Raw genomic sequence first — 16,621 nt, 5'->3', positions numbered from 1 at the left:
AGGCCCTAAGAATTGGGGCACTTGGGGCTTATAGAACCTCTTCTATATGTGAACACCCCTTGCACCCCAACAGGTCCCCAGGTCTAGTCATATACATCTAGACTGAGGCATGCCTGTGTGCCTGAAGAACTCCTGCAGGTGACAGCCACAGCTGTGGTCTCTGGTACAGCCACCCTCTCTTCTGCAACTCCTGAACTCCAGCTTGATTCTGATGTACTAGACACATCAGTTTCTGGTAGTCCTTGGAGTGAACTGAGGGCGTGTACTTTACCACTGAGATATATCCTTTTAAGATTTATTTATTTTATATTTGTGAGTACACTGTAGCTGTCTTCAGACACACCAGAAGAGGGCATCAGATCTCATTACAGATGGTTGTGAGCCACCATGTGGTTGCTGGGAATTGAACTCAGGACCTCTGGAAGAGCAGTCAGTGCTTTTAACCGCTGAGCCATCTCTCCAGCCCCTACCCCCCCCCCGCCCTCCCACCCCCCAGCTATCTTTTACTTTACAGCTAACTAAATTGTGGCCTTGAACTCACTTTTGTAGCCCAGGCTGGCTTTGAACTTGTACTCTTCCTGACTCAGTCTCCTGAGTAGCTGGGATTAGAGGCCTATGCTACCTGGCCCAGCTTATAGTGGCTTCTGGTGGTGCTGGGACAAACACTTGCCTGGCTGACAGCTTGCTGGATCATGAGAATCAACGTTGTTACACCTTACTCATCCCAGCCTCCGGTAGCTAGCTGCCTCACAACACCTAAGCTAGGAGAAGGTGGGATGTTCCAGGGAGGGAGAGGGCTAGACACCATGTTTAGGGAAGATTCTATGGTGTTTGGTTCCTAATCTCTGTTTTCCCAACAGGTCTAAACCTTGAAATGAATCCTGAGCCAACACCAACCCTCGGGGCTACCGGTGGAGACACAGCCTGGGAACCACTTAACTACTGGCCCATGGCTGCTCAGGACCAGTGTGGGGAACACAGCTCCTGTCAGAGGATAAGCAGCACTGGTATCACATGTCACTGGCTATGCCTGAGATGGACCATGACTTCATTGCAAGATCTCGGGGCAAAGATGACAACCTGTGACAGGACCGGAACATCCATGCTAGTGGCCTCTTGGAAAGGCCGGCCTGCTTTCAGAGTGGGACTAACAGCCTGGCACAGCAGATGGTCTTGGGACAGCGTCACAAACGCCTCCCGTTTATAAGAGCCCCTGTCACAGTAAAGTGTTCCATGCTGCAGTGTCCCATTGTGCAGCCAACACTGCTCCCATCTCTAACAAGCCCCTAGTCCATCCATGAACGACAGCCATAGCACCACTGCTTGCAGCTTCCAGTCTAGACTCTGTGACAGGGCTGCTGACAGGTTAGCGTCACCTATGAGGTCCCAGACACACATCTTTGTGGAGCTGTGCCTGGACATCAGAGTCCTCAGGGCCTCTGGAGCACATGGTGATGCTGGTCTTGAACTGAGTGCAGAAGGGGAAGGAGCTGAAGATCAAGAGTGACCCAGGAGGAGTCCAGCCAGGGTACCTCAGCTGTCACTCCCGCCTAAACTGTCTGCGGTTTCTCCGCCGCTGCACGGCCTGGTGCATGGCCTCCCGCAGCCGATCCTGGTTGTTGCAGATGTTGTAATGCGTCAGTCGTAACAGCTTGTCCACATCTTCCTGGCTGTAGGTCACTTTTGTGTAGTCATATGGGGAGTTGGAGGAAGACAGATTCACCTCCCCAGCTGTCTTCTCCTCCGACGTCCGTGGCACCCCTGTAGGAAGAGGGCAGTTTGGGCAAGAGGCCTGGGGTGACCCGCACTGAGGCAAGGCTGGAGGAGAAGTGACCAAGGCTCACCAGGGGCTGAGTGGTCCCTGAAGGAGTCATTGACCAGGGGGAAGTGCAACACAGCTGGGGCTTCGGGCTGGGCTGGGTCACAGAACATATGGCACTCCTGAGGCTGACGCTGCTCCTCAGGGCTGGGCGAGATGGATGGGAAAGGAATGCCCTGCTCCTGGCAGAACCGGCTCACAAGCTGCAGCTGCTGCTGACCAGACAGAGGGGGCATTAGAGGGTTTCCCAGTGTGCTCAGCACAAGGCTGACTCAACAAGGCCATTCACTAAGATGCACAGGACCTGGTGCTCAAACACCAAGTTGGAGACTCCAGTGGACCTGGAGTCCCAGGCTCTCCTGACTTAGTGGCCAACAGTTCTCTGAAAGCAGGACTCAAAATCCTCATTGGAGTGATATAGAAACAGCAGGTATGCCAGGACCTCTGCGGGCTTCAGGCACAGCAAAGACAGCCATGGTACAAGACAGATAATCAGACCAGGCACTCAGCTCCCCACTCCCAGAGCGGAGCTAACTTCCCAGTAGGGGCTAACAGATCCAGCATCCATGACACATGGTGCCACTTTTGTGCCAACTAATGGAACCTGGGCCAGGTACCGGAGCCTAAAGCAGATCCCATTAGGGGCCCAGAAGACAGGGTAGCCCACACGGCCCACCACCCCTGCCACCTGAAAGGCTCCGGAGAGGTTGTAGTCCAGTGACAAGATGAGGTCCACATCCCGTGTTGGCTGAAGGAGGGGTGGGCAACTAGTGTTGATGAAATAGCCAACATCCAGGAGGCAGAGGTGGGGCTCGGCGGGTGTCAGCTGGTTGGGGAACTTGTCTAGTTTGGAAGCTACAAGGGTTTGGGGGTAGAGGAAGCAGTACTGTCACTGTGGGGTTCAGACCCTGGTCCCCGCCAGCAGCATGTGTGTCCTACGGCTAAGGGACTGGAGAGCCTGGACTGGGCGCAGAAGCAGATACCTTTCCAGGTGGAGAAGTGAGGGTGGTGGAAATAGTCCTTGTGGAAATGGAGACCGCGCATGAAGTTGTGGGTGGCCTGGGCGAGGGGGCGCTTTGTCAGGAGGTCAGTGAAGAGCTCTGCGATCTTGCCAGCCGCTGTGGGAGGTTCTGCTATCTTCAGATGGGAGACCTGCTCTTTGTCTGCACGGGCGAGAGAAGGGGTGAGGCGACGAGGGTATCTTTAGGAAAAGGAGGCCTCTGATTCTTTATCTCTGTGGTGACCCTGGAAGGTCCACAAGCCTCAGGCACTCCCAACTGGCTGCCCATCTCTCTCCTACAGAAAAGCCCAAGCACCTACCCAGATTGGCCTGATCCTGGGCCCAGCGGTCCCAGAACTGGCTGGGTTCAGAGGACCAGTAGAAGCTGTCTTGGAGGCTGGCTGCAAACAGATTGCTCCAGATACCTGAGAAAGGGGCAACAAGTGAAAGGTCCTCACTGCTGTGCAGCTGAGCCCTCCCTCTCTCTGGCTGAGGCATACGGTGAGCCTTCCTCACCTTCCAGGAAGCAAATGCGAGACTCAGGGAGCTGCTTCACCAGCCGCCCCATGAAAAACTCAGAACCAAAGAGCTCAGAGGGGATGAAGGCTCCGTACTTGGGGAAGCCGACTTCGTAGGGAGAGAACTCGCACCATTCTGTGAAGACAATACACCTCAGCCATGAGGGCCAGGGGTCTGGGCACCCAGACTCCTATTTCAGGGTAGTCTGAGGCCAGGAGGCTCTCAGGCCTTGTTACAAGCATGGGCCTAAGGCCTCTTTCCCAATCCCAAGGCTGTAAGAAAGCTGGTAGGGCGACAGTTTTTGGTACCTGGACCAGGAGAAGACATCAGAGTCACCTCTTATATATAGGACTAATTACACTGTACTCTACCCCCACAAGAGTACAGGCCCCAGTTCTGAAGCCACTCACCGCCAAATTCAAAGGTGCTTAGGCCCTTCTCCTTGCTATTAAGGGCACAGTAGATAGGCAGAGGGTTCTGGCCTCGACTCAGGGCCTCTCGTTGATCTGAGAGTTTGTGTTCATGTGGCTGAGGGAAAGAGCCCAGCGTAAGCCCACAGCTTCCTGATGCTGGGAGTCTTTCCCACATGTCGCCCAGGGAAGGGCCCACCCCTCTCCCTACCTTGTCGTGCAGCAAGGCCTCATTAATAAGGGCCCACAGGTTGGTGAAGCAGGTTGGGTAGCCCAGGCGAGCACGCTCAGCCAGCTCTTGCCGGTACCGCCAAAGCTGGCTGGGGGCCAATGCGCCCAGTTTGCTCTTTGTTACCTGGGTCTTCAGCATCTCAGTGGGCCCTGCTAGGTCCTTCTGAGACCACTCTGGGTCCTCATAGAGATTGGCCAATGCCCTGAGGAAAGGAAAAGCTTAGCAGTTGGGGACTGGCGTCACCAAAGACCTCACCTTGTTCAGGAGCGCTCTGTGCCCTAGAGTGTTTTCTCAGTCCATGAAGTCTGCTCAGGGGCCCATGGGGCTTAGGAATTCCTTTCTACTACATTCCCTCCCCTGACCCCACCAGCCAACAGCAGCCTTCAGCACTCAGCCCACAGCAACTCACCATGTGGACCCTGAAGCCCCAGTGATGTAGGAGATGCAGTCCAGAAGGCCAAGCTCCTTCAGGCCAGCCAGCTGTCCGTATAACGAAGTCATCGCCCGGATCCCACCACCAGTGGCCATCACAGCAATCACTGGGATCTGGAAGAGAAAAGCCAGGTTCTAAAAGGCCTGAGGGATAGAGAGAGCTACATGGGAAGAGAGCATGATAGTCAAGGGGCCAGTCAGTCAATGTGTGATTGAATCTTGGGGCCAGCTCTGAGTTACCCCTGTTGAGGATCTAGTCAGAAACAGCCTTCAAAGTTCTCGCTGTTTCAAACATCAGGACTCAGGAAGAACAGGCTAACCAGAGGGGAGCTTCAGTGGTTATTGGCAGCCCATAAGGAACTGGAAATCACTTTTTGGAAGCCCCCAAGGCTCCTTCAAAAGTCTCCCAAATGTCCTGCTTTCCAGTGCTGAAATTTATTCCCCTAGGAGACAGCTGAGGACTGTTCTGAGCTGAGACCCTCCTCATACTAGTGAGTCTACCTTACTCATCAGTCAGGTGGGGGACCGACAAAGAGGGAAGGCAGGTCAGCCTATGTGGAAACTCCCATCTGTGAGCAGCCGGTGCCTCATGTATCACTCTGACAACATTGAGGAAGAGAAACAGGTAGCAGGACTTGCCAGTGACAAGCCTGTGACAAGCCAGTGACAAGCCTGAGTGGGCACCAGCTTGCACAACTATCCCATCACTGAGCCCCAGGCCCGAGCAAGCCTGAGAAACACTCCACCTAGTCATGCTCAACACTCAGACCTCGTCCTCCTGCAGGTCTTGGTCCAGCTGTAAGGCCTTTTTCAGGGCGGCGGCCACCACCTGCTTCCTCTTGCTTAGGAAGGCCTGTTCCTCGGGGCAGGGCCCACAGCCCAGCCGCACGGCCAGCTCCTTTGGCCTGTGGAGAATGAAGAGACCCAGAAGCAGTTACAGAAAAAGAAACTGGTTGGCGTCACCAGCCAGACTCTCTATTCCCTTGCGGTGGAGTGTGTGTGTGTGCGCGCGCGCGAATCTGTCGTGGGGAGGCGGGGGCGGATCCAGAACCACGAATACACATGTGTGTGGTAAAGCAGACGGTGGGACTGAGTGCATCTAGGTTCCGGGGCTGAGCTCCATCTCCAAGTCAAATCTCTCCCTCACCTACATCTCCAAAAATGACAACAGGGCAGAGAAGGCCGCTGCCTCCACATATTTGTGGTGAAGAGCTGCTCTTCCAAGATGGCAACTCCTTTTCTGAAGGGCATTTAAGGTCCCTCCCCAACAATCTCCGTGCCAAGAGGCATGCCTCCCCGTTCTTGGTGTCCTTGCTGTGCCTTAGCCTCTGGCACTGTCCTCACCTCCCTGGCAGCGTATCTAGATAAGACACTGATCCTGACTGGGCAGGGCCCACACGTACTGTAGCAAATCCAAGTGGGGAACAGCCTGTCCACGCCGACGCCTGCTCCTGACACAAAGTCCCATGCACCCAGGAGTGCCACATCTCCCTCTCCCCCTCATCCTCCTGGTCTCCCTGCCTGGGAGCTACCCCTGGCTCTCCCATTTCCCAGACAGCTCTTACCCGTCTTCTTTCTTGAGTTCCAACCTCATCAGTGGCTCCTGGAAACCATAAGTACCATGATGAGAAAGGCTGGGTACCTCCACCCCACTGTGGCCTTGGTGCACCTCAGAACATCCCCATGAACCCTTGGGTCACAAGCACTTTCACACCCACTGATCGCCTTTGGGCTGGCCTGAAGGAGGCTGATGGCAGACCAGGCCCAGCAGCAGCCCTGTGCATGAACCCAGCTTCTCTAGATGACCATACCTGGGACGTGGGGAAGACAAGTCTCACCAGCTGCGAAGAGGGTAGAGTTCGCAATGGCACCTTCAGCTGCTCATGGGGGTCATCCTTAGGAACAGGGAGAGAAAAGACCCCCTCAAGTCATTACTCCTCCTTTCTTTGCTAAGACCCCACCGACTCCCTGTGGCAGGGACAGAAGAACAGTAGGGAAGGGAACAGGAGGCTAATTAACCCAAGTGGCCGACAGAAGTGTGAGGGGTCGGGGCAGGGGGAGCACAGCTCAGGCTGAGGGGTGCGGAGAGCAGAGAGGCAGTGGCTCTAGGGTCCTAGGAGCAAGGACAGCACCTGCAGATGAACACTGAGCTCTTGCTCCCAGCAGGCTGGATAATGGAAGCGGAAAGACCCGGTGCCCACAGGGGCTTCCTGTGGACCCTCGCAGGCCGCAGCAACCACAAGTTGAACTTTGCGCTCTGACCCTAGAAACAGGAACCAGAATCAAAACTCAGGTTGGGATCTCTGTCCATGGAATGCCTGATCAAGTCTGCAGGGAAATCCGCCTCCCTTCGGCCCTGCCTTTGGGACCTGAAAGCAGACAGCATAACAAGCTTACAACCTCGGAAAGGGAGGGAGAACCAGGAAGGACAGAAGGGCTGCCTAAGGGGTCAGAACTCACTCTTTGGGTCTCCTGTCCTCTTCAGTTCAACATGCAAGCAGGAGAGCTCCTGGGCCTATGGTCAAGAGATCCCCTTAGACACATGCTGCACCCCACCTCTGGGACTGCACATTGTGGGCTCCTTGTCCCTATTTCCAGAATATTTGCTTGAGATGGACTCTCTTGGGCAACATGCATACCAAGGCCCCCGGCTTGGCCTACACAACCCAGGCTGTAGAACAGCAGACAGCATGAGGGATGAGCCACTAGGGGGAACCCCGGGTTCTTCACTCACCACCAGGATACCATTGCTGATAAGCTGTTCCTCACAGTCTGTCCTGGAAAGAGGCCTGCGTGACTCTCAGCAAGAGGCCAGGCCCTCCTCCTCTACCAGGGAGGGGTGCCAGCCTTGGTAAGCTGGCACTGCCCCTCCCAGAAGGGAGCTCTCCACGGCTACTCACCAACCTCCCCCCACCCCAAGACCAACTTACAGAGTCTGTAGCCGAAACTCAACTTCCAAGCGCCCATCCTCCTGGAAAGAGAAGCAAATCAGAGGGACTGGCAAACCAGAGGGGCGGGGAGGCTGCTGAGGCCTTAGTGGTGGGGAAGAGCAACTGTCCCTTTCCAGGTCACTCTGTCTACACTCGCTGGACTGCTCACAGAAGTCTGTGCTTCTGACCAGGTGGGAAAGAAGGGGGACAGGACTGCTCCTTGGTGAAAAGTCACTTGGGATTCCTGGGCCTCTCCCTGGAGCAGGGGAGACTCCAAAGCTCCACCCCCAGACCTGGGGACCCCTACTCTCCTGAGCTTTACCTGAGCGCTCAATGAGAAGCTCTGGCGCTGAGTCCCAACTTGCAGAGTCCCCACGTCAAACAGCACTGACAACACTGGGTCATCTTTGGTCATCAGGTCCTGGTCAAAGACTTTCAGTTCCATAACATTCTGGAGGAGGCAGAGACAGGCGGCTACATGAGTGAGATGGGCAAGAGGGGAACGGGGCAGGGAATGGCCCACTAGGAGACACGTGTGGCAATGGGACAAGGACAGGGCCAGACTTGGTCTACCTTGAGCTGCCTATGGATCCGGAAGTGGAAGTTCTGATTCCAGACTGGGTTTCTGCTGTTCTTGACTGTGCGTGTCTGGAGCGTGCCGCTGGAGGCCGTGGGCAGGTTCAGAGTCACATAGCAGTCAGAGGATGTCACTGCAGGAAGGAGGGACATGTGTCTGCTATGATCAAGAACTTTCCCAGGTTGCCACTGAGTCCACTTCTTCCTGAGACTTAACGTCCACAGGGCTGGGCCCTCTGCCAACTTCGGATCTTCTCTCCAGCAGACATCTGCAAGCCTGGCCCAGCTTCCCTGGAGGCCCCCCACCCCACCCCACACTGGTATTTACTCTGAATCAGACCACCCACGGTCTGCTTAGCTGAGGCCAGGGAAGCAGGTGCTTACCTAGGTCCTTGGAAGGCAGGCCACTAGCCTGGAGGACGCGGACAGTGAGCAGGTGTGTCTCTGGCACCTTTGCCTGCATGTAGACCGGGCAGGTTTGCTATATAGAGATAGATGGGGTCAAATGTGACAGGGCCACAGAAGAGGTTGGGACAAACGCTTAACGCTTAATTCTCTACCAAAAGGACCAGGTCCACCTGTACCTATCAGAATGCCAGTGACACAAGATACAGCGTCTACACGACACCTTCCCGTAATTATATAACACCGTGCCAGCTCCTCACCAAGGGCTCAGCATACGTTTACATATTTGTCACATATCCAATGAGGGGAGCTATGACAGTGGCCAACCCTGAGAGGAAACTGAGGCACTCTCCTGCGGTCTGGTTTGGCTCAGAACACAGGCAAGCTGGTTTGTTAGTGTCACACACACTTTCTGGGTATGGTGGTATCCTTGTCTTTTTATCCTCCTACCTCATCACCCCACCCCAGTCCTACTAAGAGGCTTTAGGGATGACCTGAGAGGTCAGGGACTCTAGGCCTTCAAGGGACAGGAAGGAATACATTGGGGCTTAAGCACCATGAGTTAGCTGAAATCCATGCCATCTACTCCATTCTGAGGGTTGGGACAGCAGCTCCCAGCCCAGCCCACCCACACACTGGCATCCTCCAGATCTGATGGGGGTCCAGAGCTCCTTCCAACTCCCATCTGCTTTTGGAGTTGTGGACACTTGCCAGTGTGTCAGAGTGGAGGATGCCTGTGGCACCTGGCCCTTCCTTGGGAAAGGTGCCAGTCAAGTTCAGGGAGCTCCACATGGTCAGGAGTGGAGCTGAGGATGCTCATCTCTGAGGCGCCCCGGGCTCCCACATGCCAAGCAAGCAAGTCAGAAGCATGGAGCAGCTTCTTCTTTCTAGGGCTCCCAGAACAGCAGATAAAATCCTGAGTTCTAAGGGTTCAAATCTACAGAGTTCTGCCTGGAACCCATTCTCAGGACCGACCTCCATCCCAGTTCTGGCTTCCACTCCGTCTGGTCCTGGAGCTGGAAAGTATTCCTCTCTTTGCTTAGAGAAGCCCACAGCTCCCCTCAGAAACAGTAGCCACCAGGCCCTGGATGGGGAGCCAAGTCAGAAATGGGAGCCCAGGGCCGTATGGAGCCTTACCAGAGCCATGAGACCAAATCCACAGGAACGGGATGATGGGGCAGTGGCCACAGGACCAACAACTGTCAGCTTTAAACCCAGAGCCAAGGTGAACTAGCTGGCCACACATTCCTCTTGGATCCCTCCCACTGACTCCTCTGCTCCACCCAGGCTCCACGCCCACTGCTGACCCAGCCACCTGCCCAGGAAGTGAGACAACTTAAGCTAACGCTAGAGTCAGTAATACCTCCAGGAGTTGGCTACAGGCTCCCTGAAGTCCATTCTCTGCAGCTGTCACTAGCTGGGCTAGCCAACCAGCCCTAACTTAGACGGGGGGGCTCTCCTCTTGCTGTTGGAGGCTGAACAGGACAGCAGACAGTGGTCCCCCCAAATAGTAGTGAGCACTGGGGCCGAGGATCTTGCCATCGGTGGGTCCTTTCGCAACCTCCCTCCCAGTGCCAGCCCGACAGGAATGCCCAGTCTGAACTGGAGCCCTGGGCAATCTCAGAAGAGTACCTTAGGCTCCATCACAATTTTGTAGGGGTGTGGCTTTCATATAAAACAGTCCTTCAAAGCCATGGCTAGGCTGCCTCCACCCCTGGAGCTGGGTGGCCAGGGATGAGGCCTGTGGGTTGGCATGCGGGAGTAGGGGCTCTCCCTGCTCTTCAGCAGGGTGACAAAGGAGTCAGGGTGGGGAGATCAACTCTTTCCTCAGAGGACAGCTCAGGAGGAGCATGGTTCCTGTCCCTTCCTGTTTATATTTATAGAACAGGGGTCACCTTCCGTGCTCCAGACCCACCAGCATCCCTGGATCTGGGGGAAGGGAAAGCAAACAGTCTGGACAAAGCTTAGAGAGAGCACTGGTGGCCCTGAGCCAATCGTGTCCCCCCCAGGCTTATAACACAACTGCTGTGGGTAGCATCCCAGACGTGGATCTGGCTTGCACCTCCCAATTCGGGTCATCTTGAAACTTCTGCTTCAACCTTCAAGCCCTCAGCGGGCCACGGAAGGCAACTATGATGGGGACATGAGAACAAGTGTGTCAGTGTCACCTTTTATTGACCGCTTCTTCTATGTTGGCCCACGTCTAGTCCCACAGCTCTGGGAGCCAGAGCCATTATTATCTCTACTTTACAGGCAAGGGACTGATGCTAACATGCAGTGACTCACCCAAGGTCATAGCACTGTGAGAGGCATTGCTGTACCTGATCCGTGCTTCCTTGTCACCTGTGTGGCAAGTTCCTGGGCATGTTCACCCAGATTTGCCTGGCATTTCCTGGTCCTCCAACATATCCAACTTAGTCCTACATCCAACACAGGCAGGAACCTGGGCAGCAGCCAGGACATACTCAACTCCAGGCTGCCTCTAATCAAATACCGCCATCAGTCCCCCTGTCCTTTGCAGTGTCTGTGAGGGGCCATCAGTCAAGGCCTGCAGCCCTAGTGAGGGAGTCCATCAGCTGAAAGTAACTGTACTTGAGGTCATACTCCATGTCATACCAGAAATTCACTGTGGGGAAGAGAGGGACCTGGACGTGAGAGTTAAGCCAGAGCCATCCCAACCCTATACCTTGTTGGGCCATGGCAAGGCGCCCCCCTGGATGCCCCAGGTGCTCCTTACCAGCAATACAGCCGTGGGACTGCTGTACATGGTGGAACCACAGAGCTGGCAGATAGAGCAGCTCGCCAGCCCGCACTGTGCAGTGAAGGGCCCGTGCCTGACTATAACTGGGGTACCGGGCCAGGTCTGGAGCCAGGGGGTCCAGTGGGATCCAGGGCACCTAGAGACACAACAATTGCCTAGGCACAGGCCCTGAGGCCCCCCAAGATCTCCAGCTCTGCCCCCTCTCCTCTCAGCTTGAAGAATCACAGCCTTGGGATTTCCCGAGCGGGACGCTTCCTCCCCAGACCCTTGTGCCTATTCCCTGGGGGTCTGCCCACTCCCCAGAGCCCAAGAACAGGACAGGCACCTTCTCCATGGCTTCCTCGTCCACCACCCTAAAGGTGCCCTCTTCGGTCAGCTGGTAGGTTGCTGGTGTGTAGAGATCTGAAGGCGAGGTCAGGGAGATAAGTGGCCAACAGCCTGTCAGGTACTCCCCACCATAACCAGCACAGTGTTCTCTGTATACGGAGACCAGAGGGCTGGGTCTGTGGCAGACACCTCTTGCTACCCTTCCCTCACTAGTGGCTACCAGCTTCTTTTAGTTCATGTCACCTACTGTAAGGGATGAAGGGCCGGTCACTGGGTGGATGCAGCAAGAAGTGTTTCTCGCCAGAGACTACACAGTACAGATTCTCATAGTGGTCCTTGTGCACTGCAAACACACGGAAGACCTGCAGTTACGGGGAGGAAGGCAGGCCACACTGTCCTCAGCCCCACACCCCAGCCTCGCCTACAGAGAAAGGAAGAGCCCACACAGGATCAGCAGACTTGGAGAGATTCCAAGGTTCTAGCAAGCATCACAGAACTTGGCCACCGAAAACTGGATGTGGGCTCACCTTCCTCTGATCACCAACAGGGTTTTACCTCCTGACCCCTGCTCCGATCTACCTGACTTCTGAAGAGGCGTCTAGAGACTTAAAAGGAATGGTATTCCCTGTCTCCAATGCCCCTGCCACCAGGAAAATCTCTTCGTGGTGTCCCACAATACCAAAAGAAATCTGAGGTACTCATTCTGGGGCCCACCTTTCTTCCTTCTGCCCCACCAGTGCCCTCCCCACTTTAGGAGTCTCCACACCTACAGGATGTCACTGCAGCTGCGTCACCCAGCCAGAAGTTCACAGCATCAGGCATCTTTCCTGTGAGATACAATGAGTTAGTGCCTGGCTGAGAGCCACCCATGTGTGGGGCAGTTATGCAGAAATATGGGTGTGAATGAAGAGTGCTAAGGAGTCTGGGAGAAGGTGACACTGGGAGCACGTCCCCTGGGATGGCAGAGACAGCAGCCTTTACAGGGTTTCTGTCTGGAGTGAGCAGGTAGGAGGTGGCATCTGTCCCCCCCAGAATCAACACAAAAGGCAGAGAATGAACAAGCAAGCTGAACTCTATCTTCCCCCTTCACCCCCATGCCCTGCCTCTTACCCCCTCCACTCACCCAGTGACTCAGAGGCCCAGGGCACATGGGACTCAATGTCAGACAGAAGCTGGGGCAGCTCAGTGGGCAGGTTGGAACACTGTTTCTGTACATAGAGGACTCCGGGGTGCTGGGCCTGACCCTCCAACACATCTAACACATGGCTTACGGGCAGGCGGCGTTCAGCGGGCATCACAAAGCGGTCCCCTCGCACGGCATCCGCATAACCATCTGGAGTCACAGCCACACTCACCTCTGTGGAGCCCACGGTGGCTCTGAAGAAATGGACACTTGGTTTGTAGTGTGCTGCTAATGGTCACTGGTCCCCAGACCTCCCAAGGAAGACCTCACCTTAAGTAGGAGAAGGACCACTTCTGGAGGGCTGGCCAGTGCTGCAGGGCATTTCGGATAATACAGGGCCTATTGGGGCACACCCAATCCCGGTAGAAGCAGAGCGGACTTGGAGGCTCATCCAGATAGGGCACAACTCGAGGTACATTGAGGTCTTAAGAAAGAAATAGTGGGGGAGGAGGTATCAAATCAGTGGTACCTAACTTCCTTCATGATGTCTGCAACAAGAAACCCTCTATGATGGACACCCTAAGCAAAGCTGCTGCTGACCTAGGCGGCCTGTACCACTCAGCTGGTGGCCACAGGCTAGCTGGGGTGGGTCTGACTCTGGGATGATCCCCACTACTGTGTTGGTTTGAACAGGTATGGCCCCATAGGCTCATGTGTGCGAATACTTGGCCAACAGGGAGTAGCACTATTAGGTGTGGTCTTGTTGGAGGAAATGTGTCACTAGGGGTGGGCTTTGATGTTTTATAAGGTCGCCTGGCCAGTGTGGCACTATCTTTTCCTGTGGACACAGATGTAGAACTCTCAGCTCCATCTCCAGGCTGCCACTTTCCCACCATGACTGTAATGGACTAAACCTCTGAAACTGTAAGGCAGCCCCAATTAAATGCTTTTCTTTATAAGGGTTGTGGTGGTTATGGTGTCTCTTCACAGCAATAAAGTCCTAAGCCACCCTCCAATGGTGATAGTCTCTGAACATCTGAAACGGATCCAGCATTGGGCCTGGAGAGAGGACAACCCCGACACCTCGCTGTGTTCATGGCTTATCTATCTATCGGGGAGATAACTGCCCGGTGACAACACTAGAAGGCAGGCAGGGGTTGAAATGAGCTCTGGTCTCATGGAATAGCAGCAGCAGCAGCCTCAGCCACCTAGGGCCAACACTTAAGCACTGTGCCACCTATGGGGACATTAAGTGACTCTGTGTAACCCTTAAACTGATGTGGTGGTTCACCTGTAAACCCATTACCTGGGAGGTAACCTCGGGAGTATCAGTTCAAACCCACCCTCAGCTACATAGCAAGTTCAAGGCTGTCCTGTGTGTGTGTGTGTGTGTTTGTTGCTTTACCCTATCCCAATCCTGCCCTGGGTCTGGGTGTCTAAGACCTGTTGATTCTACCCTTTGTCTCTCAAAACCACCCTTTCCTTCCCTCTGGCGCACTGATGAAGCTTCCTTTCCTGGCCATCCCTTTTTAAACTGTCACCTGTTAGAAACAATCCTTAACTCCTTGCTTAGTTTTTCTCTACAGATTTATCATTACCTGACCCTGCATATTTTTTCCCATCTGTTTCTTTCCTGGTCTCTCAGCAGACTAGAAACACTGCAATGGCTTGAGTGATTGTCATGTTTCCTGGTGCATCCCTACAATAGCACATTAGCACACAGTAGGTGCTCAGCAAACATTTACTCAAAGTCAAATAAAGGTGCCCCACATTCTGGCTGGCCGGTCACTGCAGTGAACAAACTGGTGTTTCTGGTGGAAACCCGTTCCCTCTCAAGCATTATCATCTGAGCTGCAATCTCGCCTTGTCATACCGCGTGAAGGACATGACAGCGATAACTCACTGTTACCCCTGGCAGAATTCCATCCACTTGGCATGCATTCAGGCTGCTCCATGACTAAGCCCAGCCCTTTTTTTCACCCAGTTTGCTTTGCTCCTGTCTCATGCCTAACCCTGACCACACACATGCCCTCTACTCTCGCTGGGCTGTTTCTGCTGCCCCCTCACTCGGCTTTTACGAGAGCACTGCTTTGCTTTGTAGGTTTCCAACCTTAATGTCTGACCAAAATGCTTTGGCCTCAACCAGCAGTTACTGCAACCCTTGTCAAAAATATATGGTATTCATTTCATCCCTGAGGTCACAGTGGCTCAGAGTTACATCCCCATGCCAACTAGCCCGTCTTGCAGTCAGTCAGAAAGTGAGTTTGTTTAAGTTGGAAATTGGAACCACATGGGATGTCATTGGTAGGCCCAGGAAAACTGCAAAGAAAACAGCCAGTCACAAGCTCGCTACCTTGAACAGGGGTCACCAGGCAGGCATGGAAGGATAGGACAGCAACCCCATAAAGCAAAAATCTTAGAAGGGAACTGGGGCTCAGGACGATGGAGCTGCTCTCCGGAATCTGACTGTTTGGTAATGCTTGGGATTGAACTCGGGGCCTCCTACGTGCTGATACTCTACCCTGGAGTTTAAAATGTGTAGAGATAGCCTTTTGTTTGGTTGGTTTGGTTTTCTGAGACAGGGTTTCTCTGTGCAGCTCTGGCTGTCCTAGAACTCCCTCTGTAGACCAGACTGGCCTGGAAACCAGAGATCCTCCAGCTTCTGCCTTCCAAGTGCTGGGACCGATTAAAGGCGTGCCCCACCATCACCCGGCCTGAAACTGCCCTTTTCTATCCTTTGGATTTTCTGTAATTGTGCCAATTTTATTTGCTTACCATTTCCTTTAGAGGGTGGATATTTTTCTCCCCTGAAGCTTCAAAATGAACTCCAAACAATTCTTTTGACCCACCAATTCCGTTAAGAATTTAACTGGTGAAATAAACATGAACACAAAGTCTGCTCCAAGCTCCTTCCTCACTGCTTCCTGTACACAGCAGGCACACGTGTGCCCTCTGACCCTGCGACCCGGTGCTTCTCAACCTTCCTAATATGCTACCCTCTAATACAGTTCCTCATGTTGCGGTCACTCTAGACCATAATATTATTTCGTTGCTACTTCATAACTTTAATTTTACTAGTTATGGATCATAGCATAAATATCTGATATTCAGGATATCTGACATGAGGTCTCGACCCCATAGGTTGAGAATCACTGCTCTAACCATTTCTGTGTGACACACAATTGACAAACTTGTGCTCAATCACTTGCTCCCCTCTCCCCCATGTATGTGTGGTGTGTGCCTGTGCATGCCTGTGCACTGAACCTGGAGCTCAGCAGTTGCTAGGCTGGCTGGCCAGGGAGCCCCTGGGGTCCTCCTGTTGTTACCTTCCACCCCTGGAACCCCATAAGACATCCACCATCAACATGCCCAGTGTTTTACGTTGGAGCTGGGGATCTGAACTCAGGTCATCATATGCTTAAGCACTTTACCTACCCATTGAGCCATCTCTCCACTTGTTTAATGGTGAGGTAGTGAGGAGCAGAGGAAGAAGAAACAAACCTAACACATAGTAGAGGTACAACCAAGATCAACTGGGCGGCTGCCTACAACCCTCAAAGCTTGAGTCTGAATGAACAAGGATAGTCGACTGCTTCTCTCCTTGGAATCCCCCAGCATCCGAGATATTTGAGGTTAAGAGTCTTCCATACCGAAAGTACAGCAATGCAGAGCACAGGGACTCAGCACACCGCTGGCTTTAAGAACGGCACTATGACTAACGTCGGAGCTGTGCTGGGTCTTGAAAACTACAACTGCACCACGAAGGCAGCAAGGCGTGCGGTCGTGAGCTAAGGACACGTCCGCCAGCTAGAGAAGGGTACACACGAAAATGTACGGCTACCGGTTCCGGCACTCATGCACTCGTAATCTGAGGTCCCGGAGCCCCAGGCTCCCTCCGCGCTGCTCTTTCGCAGTAGCTGCTGCCTGAGAGTCCACTCACCGCGAGCAGCCGCCGGGAACTCTTGTAACGCCCTCCGTACAGCGTCCAGAGCCGCCTCCGCCATCACGCCCGCGGGAAAAGAACCCGCCCCCATTTCCGCTCCAAGACTGCAGCCCCGCCCTGTTTCCTCCCTCTTGGAAGTGCGAC

The 16,621-nt window shown here is 54.1% G+C and overlaps 3 protein-coding genes across 9 annotated transcripts in view; 1 reads left to right on the top strand and 2 right to left on the bottom strand.

The window, feature by feature from the left end:
• Sptbn5 (spectrin, beta, non-erythrocytic 5) overlaps positions 1–1,664 on the top strand; it is a 41,462-nt gene extending 39,798 nt beyond the window's left edge. For all 4 annotated transcript variants that reach the window (XM_087655176.1, XM_087655177.1, XM_087655175.1 and 1 more), the window contains one exon: positions 861–1,664. In XM_087655176.1, coding sequence (XP_087511302.1) covers positions 861–873 — 13 coding nt within the window. In that variant the 3' untranslated portion in view covers positions 874–1,664. The remainder of the gene's footprint in view (positions 1–860) is intronic.
• On the bottom strand, positions 1,169–9,533 carry Pla2g4b (phospholipase A2 group IVB). The gene is made up of 20 exons (NM_001107764.2): positions 9,461–9,533; positions 8,303–8,399; positions 7,916–8,052; positions 7,665–7,793; positions 7,343–7,383; positions 7,147–7,189; positions 6,873–6,927; positions 6,545–6,675; positions 6,224–6,307; positions 5,978–6,015; positions 5,182–5,317; positions 4,390–4,526; positions 3,960–4,182; positions 3,749–3,866; positions 3,336–3,473; positions 3,140–3,244; positions 2,803–2,982; positions 2,508–2,674; positions 1,845–2,031; positions 1,169–1,761 (listed from the first exon to the last, which is right to left on the bottom strand). The coding sequence occupies exons 1-20, from the start codon at positions 9,467–9,469 to the stop codon at positions 1,541–1,543; spliced, it is 2,376 nt and encodes a 791-aa protein (NP_001101234.2). The 5' UTR covers positions 9,470–9,533; the 3' UTR covers positions 1,169–1,540.
• On the bottom strand, positions 1,169–16,545 carry Jmjd7 (jumonji domain containing 7). 4 transcript variants are annotated; one of them, XM_087645455.1, is made up of 20 exons: positions 10,610–10,949; positions 8,303–8,399; positions 7,916–8,052; positions 7,665–7,793; positions 7,343–7,383; positions 7,147–7,189; positions 6,873–6,927; positions 6,545–6,675; positions 6,224–6,307; positions 5,978–6,015; positions 5,182–5,317; positions 4,390–4,526; positions 3,960–4,182; positions 3,749–3,866; positions 3,336–3,473; positions 3,140–3,244; positions 2,803–2,982; positions 2,508–2,674; positions 1,845–2,031; positions 1,169–1,761 (listed from the first exon to the last, which is right to left on the bottom strand). In XM_087645455.1, exons 2-20 carry the CDS (start codon positions 8,379–8,381, stop codon positions 1,541–1,543), a joined length of 2,349 nt encoding a protein of 782 aa, XP_087501581.1. In that variant the 5' UTR covers positions 8,382–8,399; positions 10,610–10,949; the 3' UTR covers positions 1,169–1,540. The 4 variants fall into 4 exon arrangements, with proteins under 4 accessions (XP_087501581.1, XP_087501585.1, XP_087501578.1 ...); XM_087645459.1 differs by having other exon boundaries at positions 10,645–10,930; XM_087645452.1 differs by lacking the exon at positions 10,610–10,949 and adding an exon at positions 9,687–10,453.
• Positions 16,546–16,621: the final 76 nt, after the last annotated feature.

The sequence above is a fragment of the Rattus norvegicus genome, chromosome 3 (assembly GCF_021556685.1).
Source record: "Rattus norvegicus strain SHRSP/BbbUtx chromosome 3, alternate assembly SHRSP_T2T, whole genome shotgun sequence".
Classification (NCBI taxonomy): domain Eukaryota; kingdom Metazoa; phylum Chordata; class Mammalia; order Rodentia; family Muridae; genus Rattus; species Rattus norvegicus.
This window is presented reverse-complemented; position numbering and strand designations above follow the sequence as displayed.

Excerpts from the sequence above, each read along its gene's own strand:
- Jmjd7 (XM_087645455.1), bottom strand. The coding sequence starts at position 8,381 with ATGCAGGCAAAGGTGCCAGAGACACACCTGCTCACTGTCCGCGTCCTC. Across the intron at positions 7,190-7,342 it reads GAGTTTCGGCTACAGACTCT|GACAGACTGTGAGGAACAGC; the intron begins GTAAGTTGGTCT and ends GCCTCTTTCCAG. Across the intron at positions 3,867-3,959 it reads AGGCCTTGCTGCACGACAAG|CCACATGAACACAAACTCTC; the intron begins GTAGGGAGAGGG and ends TCTTTCCCTCAG.
- Pla2g4b (NM_001107764.2), bottom strand. Across the intron at positions 6,676-6,872 it reads GAGGACAGGAGACCCAAAGA|GGTCAGAGCGCAAAGTTCAA; the intron begins GTGAGTTCTGAC and ends TCCTGTTTCTAG. Across the intron at positions 3,474-3,748 it reads AAGCACCTTTGAATTTGGCG|AATGGTGCGAGTTCTCTCCC; the intron begins GTGAGTGGCTTC and ends TTGTCTTCACAG.